Source organism: Leptonychotes weddellii, unplaced genomic scaffold, assembly GCF_054177405.1.
Source record: "Leptonychotes weddellii isolate Sample4059 unplaced genomic scaffold, ASM5417740v2 HiC_scaffold_3537, whole genome shotgun sequence".
Taxonomy (NCBI): Eukaryota; Metazoa; Chordata; class Mammalia; order Carnivora; family Phocidae; genus Leptonychotes; species Leptonychotes weddellii.
In genome coordinates this window covers 574-11,807 of record NW_027954611.1, presented here as the reverse complement: position 1 = coordinate 11,807, position 11,234 = coordinate 574, and the positions used below count along the sequence as shown (strand labels likewise).

At 64.9% G+C, this 11,234-nt stretch overlaps 1 protein-coding gene across 1 annotated transcript; it reads left to right on the top strand.

Annotated features, from left to right (window-relative positions):
- The first annotated feature begins 1,285 nt into the window (after nt 1–1,285).
- Nucleotides 1,286–10,985, top strand: ZBTB7B (zinc finger and BTB domain containing 7B). Its single transcript, XM_081810736.1, has 3 exons — nt 1,286–1,902; nt 7,247–8,412; nt 8,731–10,985. Exons 2-3 carry the CDS (start codon nt 7,253–7,255, stop codon nt 9,194–9,196), a joined length of 1,626 nt encoding a protein of 541 aa, XP_081666862.1. The 5' UTR covers nt 1,286–1,902; nt 7,247–7,252; the 3' UTR covers nt 9,197–10,985.
- The last annotated feature ends 249 nt before the right edge of the window (nt 10,986–11,234 follow it).

The following is an 11,234-nucleotide window of genomic DNA, read 5'->3' as shown; positions in this document are numbered from 1 at the left end:
AAGTCGAAGCGTTGCTAGATGGGAGTAAAAGCCAGGATTGGGATGAACTGGAACGTGGGTACCCTCTGCATCCCCCCCACCACCCTCGCCGTGTTCTCACCACCCTGTGCCCACGTGATACCATGTACCCATGATTAACCTCCCTCTCCTCTGCTGGGACATGCTACCATGCTTACCTTAGAGCCCCACCCAAGAGATGCCCCCACCCTGCCCTGCTGTCCCTGGCAGGGATAAAATGGAGGGGCCCCATGAACCCCTTCCCTGCCCCCTGCCCTCCAGGTTGGCTCCCTTTATGGGGATCAAAGGGCAGAGAGCAGCCCCACCCCACTCCCTTGCAGGCTGCGGGCACCAGGACTCTCAGGAATTGCGGGGACTTTGGTGCCCAAGCAAATGCTTAGGCAGAGGGAATGCTGGGAGGTTGGCACCCACCTTGGGGAACGGAGCTTTCAGTAAGTGCTCACTGGGCTGTCCGGGTAGGCCCTGACTTGTGCGCTGCCTCTTGAGGAGACGGCTCGAGAACGGGGTCTTGGGCCTTGTCTGTAGGACCGAGGGGAGTGAACCCGCCTGACTGGCACCAAAAGGCACGGGGGTGACCCTCCCCCACCCCGGGCCCACAGCTGGCATGGGGCGCTGGGAGCAGGGGGGTAGGAGGGAGAGGAGGGCAGGACTGCCAGCATCCTGGTGGGTAGGTGCCAACCGGGCCGGGAGCTGGTGAGGGGCAGCAGGCCAGCGGCGTGGAGCCAGCAGCTGTTGGGGGGAAAGGGGAGGGGATGTTTTAGGGGGCATTTCAGTGGTCCTCCCCAACCCAGGAGGACTTGGATTGGCCGAGTGTCTAGGGAGCATTAGGGCACCCCTTGTTCCAGGAATAAGGGACCCTCGGAGTTGTTTAAGTGCAACTGTGTGGCCCACCCATCTCTGGGCTCAGAGCCCTCCTGAGTTGCCCCTCAGGCCCAGGCGGGTCCCACCCAACCGGCCAGGGTGGCGGTGGCTTGCGCAAGGGGTGGGGCTAGGCGCTTCCCAGCAGATGCCCCCTCCTGGCTCCTTCCTCTTTCGGTGCCCACAGCTCCCCCCATCTGTCCACCCCCCTCAGGCCAGCTCCGTCCCCCTGATCCCCCTGGCCATTGGGGGCTGGCACAAGGGCTGCCCCCTGGCCTGGTTGGCAGGGGCTGGCGCCTGGGCAAGGAACTGTGGTATGTGAGTGGGTTTGGGGTGAGGCATGGGGAGGGCGGGGTGCTGCCTTGCCCAGCCCCTGAGGGCCCCAGCCCGGTACAGGGTGGGGAGAATTCGGTCAGCTCCCAGGGGTGCGAGGGGCCCACTGGGGTCTGGAGGGCCTCCCTGTGGCCCCCTATGGTGCCACATGCCCTAAGGGGCTGGGACCTGGGCACCTGTCAGCCCTGGGCACTGTCTGTCCAGGGTTTCCCCTCCTCCCTCTTCTGGCCACTGCCGCCTCCTGTCCCCTCCCCTCCCTTCTTCCTTCTCCTGGTCCCACCTCCAGCAGCCTCTCCCGAGGCTCCTCCTCACCTCTGTCCTCCTGGACTGTCCCAGCTCCTACCTTGCCTACACTCACCTTTTTCCCCTTTCAGGACTGAGTAAGGACGAGCGGGGGTGGGTACAGCTGGGGCTTCGGGCACCACAGGCAGAGACTTTAGGCCTTCTCCCACGCTGCCAGCCCTCTGGTAACCCCTCCCTCCAAGCTGGGGGGAGGGGGGACAGCACCCAGAGGGTTAAGGCTGCAGGGGGGAGGGGCTGGGCCAGGTCGTGGGCGGCCCCTTTGAAGGAGGGAGCTGGAGCGGGGAACAGCCACCCCACCTCCCCCCCCCCAGCCCAGCCCTCCCCCACCCCTTCCAACCTGCTCCCCCCAGGGGCCAAGAGGAGTTGCCGGCAAGGCCCCTCAGCGTTCAGGTGAGTAGGCTCTGCTCTGGCTTGGGAGATTAGGCCCCAGGGGAGGCTTGGAGGCCTAGAATTGGCCAAGGGTCAGAGAGGGACTGAAAAACAGGCTAGGAAGAGGGTGTCCAAACTTCCCCGGGAAGGTTGAGGGAGCTGAGGGTCCGAGGAGCTGGAGTGCCGGGAAGCTTCAGCACTCAGGGGCCCCAGGAGGACAGGGGCGCAGAAGGGGCCTATAGGAGCCGAAGGATTGCTGGGCCAGGACAGGAGGTTAGACAGGCTGGCAGGGAGCCGGGCTCCGGGGATCGGGCTGGGGTGTCCTCTGGGGCTGGGGGGCTCAGGTTTCTGCCCGCGGCTTGGCGGGTGTGGGGTTACCAGCCGGCTCGGTTACCCAGCCCGAGACGCTAGGCTGGGGGGAGGGGGTGGGCACAGGGCAGACCCTGGCACCTTGTGCCGTCTCCTCAGGCCCTAAGGGGAGCTGGCATTGCCCAGGCAGATCCCGCTGGGAACCCTGATGGCCGGGGTCTGTCCAGATGCACAGTTGCCTGGCCCAGGGTGGGTACCCTCTGGGGAAAGCCCAGCAGCTCCAGGGCTGGAAATTCTGACGGGCAGAGAGGCCTAGGTTGTCCTCCCCTCCCCACCCCACATCCGCTGTCTCCGCACCAGCCCCCGCCCCACCACCACCCATCCTCCCCAACTGGCCCCCAGATTTCGATCCTGTGCTTCTTCCAGAAGGGTGGCATGGGTGCCCTGAATGTGGCCATCCCATGGCAAGACCAGGCCTTGGAAGGCAGGCCTGGCTCCTCGACTTGATTCCTCGGGCCCCTCTCTCTACCCGCCAGCCAGGGGAGAAGAGAATGGATGCTGGGAGCAGGGTGGAATGGAGGAAGCGGGAGAGCCTGGAGTGGAGACCTGAGGGAAAAGAAAGGAGAGGGCGAGGCGGCACCTGGGGGCCAAGGGCCACGGGCCACGGATGCCTAGGGCGGACGAGGCAGGAGGCTGGCCAAGGCTGAAGGAAGAAAAGCAAAAGATGCTTTTTTGCAGAGAGGGCACAGGGTGGGCCAAGCAAGGGGACGGGAAGAGGAGGCCAAGGATGGGGGCCAGGAGTGGAGAGTGGCTGCCGGGCAGGGGTCCCCAAAGGTGAAGGAGGAAGGCTGGGGAAGGGAGTTGCCCCCCTTACCTCCTCTGCCATCTTCCCTCACACCCCCCAGTGCAGCCTGCGGTGGGGGGGAGAGTGCCGGGGCTAGGGCAGGTGTCAAGGACAGAGAATGTGGAGCGGCACTAAGATCTCCCTCATTTGGGGGAGCACCAGGAATTGGGGATTTTGAGGGAGGAGAGGCTTAACCCCCTCAGCACCGGGAAGCAGCCAACTCCCCTGGCCTCCTTCCCCCTTCGTGGCTTGCGGTCTCCCTTCCCCGCCTGGCCCCCAGGAAGTGTGAGTGCTGGGGGTGGTGAGGTTAGGAGGGGGGGAAGCGGCATGTGGGGGATGGGCAGGGCACGCACTCGCTCGGAGGGGCTGGAGTGCGGACCCAGGGGCCCAGAACATGCCAGGGCATCCCTTGGCTGGGGGCCTAGCCTTCTAAGCTGATACCATCCTCCAGGGGACTTCCTCAGCCCCGCATCCTGCCTTCCCAACTGGGCAGTCCAGCTGACTCCAGTGCCTGGGCTCCAGAGGCCCTGGGAAGGGTAGGAGAAATTGGGGAGCTAAGATTCCTGGGTCCCTGAGGACTTTGGACCCACTGTCCGACTTCCCCACCCCCCTGGTCCAGCCACAGGCCAAAGCCCTGGCTGCGTGCAAACTTAGTTCCAAAAAAACAGGAAGAGAACCTGAGGCTGGAGTTGGGGTGGGGGTGGGGGGCAGAAAGGAGAAAGAAGTAAGGGAGGGTGGCCAGCCAAAGTGGGGGGTGGGCACTGGGAAGTGCCCCAGGCCTCCATCGCCATGGAGGAGAATGTCATAGGGACATCCGAGCGGCTGCACCTGGAGAAGCCTTTGGTGTGTGTGGGGGGGTGTCTCTGTGACTGTGTCAGCCCCATATCTATTTTCTCGGCCGCTAATCCTGGTTCCGCCCGCTGCCCCCCACACTAAGCCTCACTCCCCTAATCCCCAGGGTGTGGGGAAGGGGGGCCAGCTTCACTCATCTGCCCCTTGGGGGCCCATATCCCTGCTGTATCCCTGTGTCATGGCCCTGGCACCCCCAGCCCTGCTCTGGACACTGCCTGCGGTCAGCACCTGGAAAGACTGCAGGCTCCTTTTCCCTTCCAAGTCAGGGCCAGTGTTCTCCACCTTTTGGTTCTTGGTGGTGGACACACCCCGGCAGGTGCCCTAGGGCACTGAGGGGTTAGGGGATAGGGGCTCCTACCTTTGCCCCCCTCCTACCTTTCTCGTCCCAGAGTCTTCCCCCCACCAAAGATGGGGCAGGCTTGACTCAGGGCCCAGTTTCAAGAGAGCTGCCCACCTGCTTGGCCGGTCTAGCAGGCCTGACAGTGAGGGGAGCCTGGGGGGGTGGCGGGAAAGGGGGAGCGATGGGGCGGGGCCCCCAGTTCTTCCCCCTACCAGGCAAACAGACCAAACAGACCTTGCCTGGTTCCCTGGCACAGCTGCCCCCCCAACCACCACACACACCCATGCCCACAAGGCCTTAGCAAGAGGGGGCATGCCAGGCTGGGTGGGGATGGGCCGCCCTCATGGGGCGTCAGGGGGCTGGGCTCTTTGGGATGCAGATGTGGGAAGGGTGCCCAAGGAGGGGTGCGCATCCTGGCACTGGCGGATGATGGGGCTAGGAGTGTCCCCTTAGCCTGGTTGGCACCAGCATCGTTCCATGTGGCACCTAAGTTGGCATGGGCGCCAGAGCCCTGGGTAAGGGCTGGGGGAGTTTTCCAGAAGCTAGAGAACCTTAAGAACACCTCCCCTTCCTACGTGTGCCCTCTGCCTCTCCCCTCCTTCGTTGCTACCTCGTGGCCATGGGCATTGGAGTTGGGCCTAAGGGGTTAAACACCCACCCTTGCCCAAGCGCCCTGTGTGAGTTGCGTGGTGAACCAGCCTGAGCCTGTGACCTGACAGCAGGGTCAGCCAATCAGCACCCTGCCACGCCAAGTTGCCGCGGAGACCAGCCCTGGGGTGGGAGAAAGAAGGCGGGCTTAGCAGCAGGAATGGGTGGGGTGGGGAGGGAAGGAGGGAGAGGGATGGGGCAAGCCACGTGCCTGCGGGTGCCCAGCTCCAGGCCAATGGACAGCGAGGACAGCCCCACCCATCCCCCTCAGGAGGGACAGGATCTGCCTGGGCCCAGGAGGGTGCCCACTGCTGCTGCTGCCCACCCGCTTTTTGTTTGTTCCTAAGTCCTGGGGCCATTTGCCACTTGCTCTGTTTGTCAAGTGCGGGCCGGAGAACCAAAGGGAACTGGGATTGCTCCCAGGCGGGGAAGCGATATGGGGACTCCAGGTGGGAGCAGGGGGCCTGCTGAGGGCATCTGGGTGTCTGTCCAGGAAAGGGGAGACACGTGGGTGCTGCTTCCGGAGGGCGCCCATTGCAGGAGTCCCGGCGTCACGGTGAAGGTGACAGGCTGGGAGGCAGGCAGAGACAATGCGGTTCTTGTGCTCTAAAGGGGAAATCTGTGGCCCTTGACTCCCCCAGCTCCCTGAAAAAACCTTTTCCCTCAACGTCTGCAGACTGAGTGGCTGTTGGGAGTAGTGAAGAAGACCCTGACCGGGGTCAGCGGGACCCGCCCTAAGAACCATGTAGGTCAGCCTTTAATATTACAGAGGAGGAAACCGGCCTCCTGGGGAAAGGAAGTGACTGATCCAAGGTCATGTAGCTAGTAGTAACCTGATTCTTTGGGGTGATTTGAGGGAGGGAGACCCAAGCAGTTTCCCAGCAGAGGCCATTTGTGTAGTGGAATCTGCCCCTGGGCGAGGCCTTGTTTCTCCCTCCCAAGGCCAGAATGTTTATTGGGCCCCCACACGTGGTCTCATGTACCCGCCACTGCAAGCCTACAAGCCTACAGGTCCAGTGGAATGATCCCGTACCATAGACTAGGAAGGAGGCTCAGAGACCAGCTCATGTGTTTCAAGTCACCGAGCTAGTCAGCCACAGAGGGAGCGTTCAGACTCAAGCCCGGCTGACTCCAGAGCCCTGCTCTTTCCAGGCCCCAACTCTGTCTCCACTCGCTTCAGACCCACACCCATTGTCAGGGCCGGAGGGCTGAGCTCTTGGGACCTCTACTCCCACCCACTCCTTGTACAGCTGAGGAAAAGGATGCACAGACAGAAGGGACTGGCCCAAGGTCATCCAGCAGCAGACCCAGGACTCAAGCAGCCCTCCCCACTTCCAGGCCAGGCCCACCTACCGCCCTCCTGCCCCTCCACCAGCCTTGGGGGGGCTGCAGCTTCTGCCTTGGAGGGGAGAGCACAGCGGGTACAAGACAACCTGCTGGAGAGGGGCCCTCTCCCGACTGGCCACGAATAGGGAGGGAGAGGTGCTGGTGGTAGCTGCAGTGGGGAGGGGTGGGATTGCAACTTGGCCTCTATTGGCAGTGGGGGGAGGGGGCGGGGACGGGACGATGCTTATCTGTGTGGGGCAGGAAGCACCCGAGCCAGCCCACGACACCCCAGCAAAGGGTGGCTGCTCCTTGGCCCCCTGGGGGAGGGGAGGATGTGGGGGGAGGGATGCTGGGAGCTGTGTTTCCCTTTTGGCCTGGGGGGGGGTGGAATCTAAAAGGGGAGATGAACTTTTAGTAGGTGGGGGAGGGGAGGAGCAGGAGGGTGAAGGTGAAGGTGCTGCGAAGCTGCCTGGTGAGTTTGCATAGCCTTTTACAGAGCACCAAGCCCTTTGTGGGGGTAACTTGGGTTAAAGTACCTGGCCAGGCCCAGAGCATGCCTTGGTCCAGTGTAATCCCAACCCTGTCCTTGGCCTCTCTAGCTGTGGGGAGGCTCCGTCAGAGGCTGTCACCCCAGTTCTCAGATGATTGAGCCCTGAGTCCTTGGTGAAGCCTGGGCCAGGACCCCAGTATCCCTCCCAAGGCATGGGGAGTGGGGCGGGCGAAGCGGGCGGGCCTCCAGCAAAGGCTCAGCAAGTCGGGGCTCCAGAGGCAGGCGGGACTGTGCAGAGCAGGTGGGAACGTGACCGGGGGCCCACGGCCTGGGTTTGAACGCCATTCTGCACCTCACTTGCAAAGTCGCTGCCCCTGTCTGCGCCCTGGCTTCCCTGTCTGTGAGACGGCCGCTAATCAGTCCTTCAGAAGGTTCTGGAAGATCACCTGGGTGTAAAGCCCTTAGGAGAGCCTCCTGGGTCAGGAAGTGTGGGCCGATGCCGGCGCCCCGCACAGAGCTGAGCGCCCTTCACCTGTCCCTCTTCTCCACCCTGCAGGAGAAGATGGGGAGCCCTGAGGACGACCTCATCGGGATCCCATTCCCAGACCACAGCAGTGAGCTCCTGAGCTGCCTCAATGAGCAGCGGCAGCTGGGCCACCTCTGCGACCTCACCATCCGGACGCAGGGCCTGGAATACCGCACCCATCGGGCGGTGCTGGCCGCCTGCAGCCACTACTTCAAGAAGCTCTTCACCGAGGGGGGCGGCGGGGCGGTGGTGGGGGCGGGGGGCGGCGGGGCGGCCGCGGGGGGCGCCGGCGTGTGCGAGCTGGACTTCGTGGGGCCCGAGGCGCTGGGCGCCCTGCTGGAGTTCGCCTACACGGCCACGCTGACCACCAGCAGCGCCAACATGCCCGCCGTGCTGCAGGCCGCGCGGCTGCTGGAGATCCCGTGCGTCATCGCCGCCTGCATGGAGATCCTGCAGGGCAGCGGCCTGGAGGCTCCCAGCCCCGACGAGGACGACTGTGAGCGAGCCCGCCAGTACCTGGAGGCCTTCGCCACGGCCACGGCCTCGGCCTCCCGAGTTCCCAACGGAGAAGACAGCCCGCCCCAGGGGCCCCTCCCGCCCCCGCCCCCGCCCCCGCCGCCCCCTCGGCCGGTCGCCCGCCGCAGCCGCAAGCCCCGAAAAGCTTTCCTGCAGACCAAGGGGGCCCGGGCGAACCACTTAGTGCCCGAGGCGCCCACGGTGCCTGCCCATCCCTTGACCTACGAGGAGGAGGACGTTGCGGCCAGAGTGGGCAGCGGAGCGGGCAGCGGGCTGGGGGACAGCTACAGCCCTCCAGCGGGGACTGCTTCACCCCCCGAGGGGCCCCTGACTTACGAGCCCTACGAGGGTGAGGAAGAAGAAGAGGAGCTGGTGTACCCTTCTGCCTACGGGATGGCGCAGGGAGGTGGGCCCCCACTATCCCCAGAGGAGCTGGGCTCAGACGAGGACGCCATTGATCCCGACCTGATGGCCTACCTGAGTTCGCTGCACCAGGATGCTCTGGCACCAGGCCTGGACGGCCAGGACAAGCTGGTGCGCAAGCGCCGCTCCCAGATGCCCCAGGAGTGCCCGGTCTGCCACAAGATCATCCACGGGGCAGGCAAACTGCCACGCCACATGAGGACCCACACGGGTGAGAAGCCCTTCGCCTGTGAAGTCTGCGGAGTCCGCTTCACCCGGTGAGTGGGGGGGGGGGCAGGGGGGGAAGGGACCCAGTAGGGGCCAGGTCGGTGGGGAGGGAGGCAGGTGGTCCTGGAAGAACTGAGGGTGTGGAGGTTCCCAGAGACACCAAAATTGGGAGGCCCGGGAGAAAGAAAGGCGAGGGAGGTGGGTTTGGCGCAGGAAAGCTTTGGGGTTGGAGGCTGGGCCCACCTAAGCGGGGGAAGTCCACGAGGGCCGGGAGCCTGGCGGGGGCGGGGGGTGGGGTGGTGGTCCCGGTGGGAGTGGGGCGGTCCCGGGCCTGACGGGCTCCTGTGCCCCACCCCCTGCGCGGCCAGGAACGACAAGCTGAAGATCCACATGCGGAAGCACACAGGAGAGCGACCCTACTCGTGCCCGCACTGCCCAGCCCGCTTCCTGCACAGCTATGACCTCAAGAACCACATGCACCTGCACACGGGCGACCGGCCCTACGAGTGCCACCTGTGCCACAAGGCTTTCGCCAAGGAGGACCACCTGCAGCGCCACCTCAAGGGCCAGAACTGCCTGGAGGTGCGCACCCGGCGGCGCCGCAAGGACGATGCACCACCCCACTACCCGCCGCCCTCTGCCGCCACGCCGTCCCCTGCTGGCCTCGACCTCTCCAACGGCCACTTGGACACCTTCCGCCTCTCTCTGGCCCGATTCTGGGAGCAGTCAGCCCCTACTGGGCCCCCGGTGTCCACCCTGGGGCCCCCTGATGACGACGAGGAGGAGGGAGCGCCCAGGACGCCTCAGGCTGAGGGTGCCATGGAGTCCTCTTAGAGGCCTAGGGGCCGGGCTGGAGCGGCGCGAGGCCGGGCGCCCACGCCAAGCGGTGGGAGTCCGCGGGACAGGCAGAGCTGGGGTCAGGGCGCTGGGCCTCCCTGGCTTCAGCAGTCCGCCCCCTCCCCCCAGAGCCCTCATTCCAGTTCCAAGCTGAGAAGGTTTGGGGTTCGAGGCTCCCCAGATTGGGGTGATCTCCCAAGGAGTGATACATGATAGTATGTCTCTATTTACAGCTCTGTTTGTTGTAAAGGTGGGGTCCCTGTCCCCGGCTGCTCCTGGGGAGTAGAAGCAATAATGTATTTCTGATTTGTGGGGTCCCTCTTCGGCTATGCGGGTTTCTAGGGGGTGAGGGGCTTGGGACCAAAGCCTCGCCCCGCCCCCCATGCCCCCAGGGGTTTGGCTGTGTCCGGGGGGTGGACAGCCCCTCCCTTCCCTTCTGAGACCCCTCCTTCCTGCTTTCTGTTCCCTTTTCCTGGCAGTGAATTATGCAAAGGGGGGCGGCAAAGGAAGGGTAGGTGGGGGAGAGCGAGGTAGAAGCTGGAAAGCCTGGGGGACTGGGCCTGCTGGAAGGAGCCATCCTCGCGCCCCCCCCCACCCCTACCCCCACCCCCACCCCACCCCACCCCCACCCACCCCCCGCCAGGCTCCGAGCGCTGAGTCACGGGGTCCTGGAGGAGAAGGGGGCGGGGTGGCCGGAGTGGCTCGCCCGCCCCTGGGGGCAGCGGGAGGGGCCCGCTCCGCTCGGCTCTCCGCCCCGGCCCTGCCCTCCCCTCCCGCGTCCCCGGGCAGGGAATGTCTTGTTCCCGCCGCTCCCTCCCCGGGGCCAGAGGGCAGGGCGGGCCGGGTGGCTCCTACCCTCCTCTCCTCCTCCCGCCCAGGTGCGAGCCGGAGCCGCCGCCGGGCCGCCCCTGACTCGGGCCGCCCCTGACTCACGCCGCCCCCGGGCTGGCGCGGCGCGGCGCGGGCTGGGGGACGAGGTGAGGGGCTGCGGGCCCGCGGAGCGCGCGGGCGGGCGCCCCCTGGCGGCCGCTCCAGCGAGCCGCGGGCGCCGGGGCAGCGAGCGCTCCACCGGGAAAGCGCGGAAGGGGCGGGGAGATGGGGGGGGGTCCCTTGCCGGCCGGGCCGTCCGTTGGGTTGCGGAGAGTAATCCCCTCGCTCTTCCTTTAGGATTGAGTCCACCCCGGTTCTGTACATAGCCTCTTCTGTTGGTCTTGTTGAAATCTAGTTTCAGATTTTTAACTACCCAATTCTGCTGGGGGTGGGGGTATCTGCCCCCCTCCCTCGCTGGGTGCTGGCCCCCCCGTTGCGGCCTGGGCTCTGCCTTGCACTATTTCCCCTCCCTGGCCTGGCGGCCCCTCCCCCTCCTTAAAAGGGGCAGGTTAAGGGGCCCGGTGCTCTCCTTCCTCCCATGCGCCCTCATGCCCATTTGCACAGCTGCCCAGGTACCCCCAATAGTGAGGGGGGTGTCACAGGGAGGGGGTAGCGGGACCAGTCCCTGTATCTATTTAAAAAGTAATGATGTAATATATTGGGGTTGGGGGAGGTCGGGTTGCCCTGGGCCTCATCTTAGCATTTCAGGTGATGGGGGAGCTCAGGGCTGGGGAGACCTGGGGCCTAGCCCCAGAGAGTGAGGACAATGTGACCTCCCCCCTCCCCCCTTGCGGCTTCTCCACTCAGTGCCTTAGGGGGGGAGGCAATGCCCCCCTCTCCTCTTCCCCTCCTCTTCCCCTGCCCCCACCTTGGGTGTAAGCGACAGGAAGAAATAATAATTTAAGATTCACATTTGTGTCTGCCTTTGGTTCCTTTATTTTGGGGGTAGGTGGGAGGGATCAGGAGAGGGAGAAAAGAGACAGAGGCTGGGTTTCTGAAGCTGAAAGGGGACTGCTTTGGGGGCAGAGGATTCTTGAGGCCAAGGTGTGGTGGGGATCAAAGACTGGGCCTCAGGTAGGGGCTGCTACCTGTGTGTCCTCTGCCGAGGCCCCTTCTCCTCATCCAGGTCACTAGTGAGGAGAGCAAGGGAGTGGCACGGTCCGCG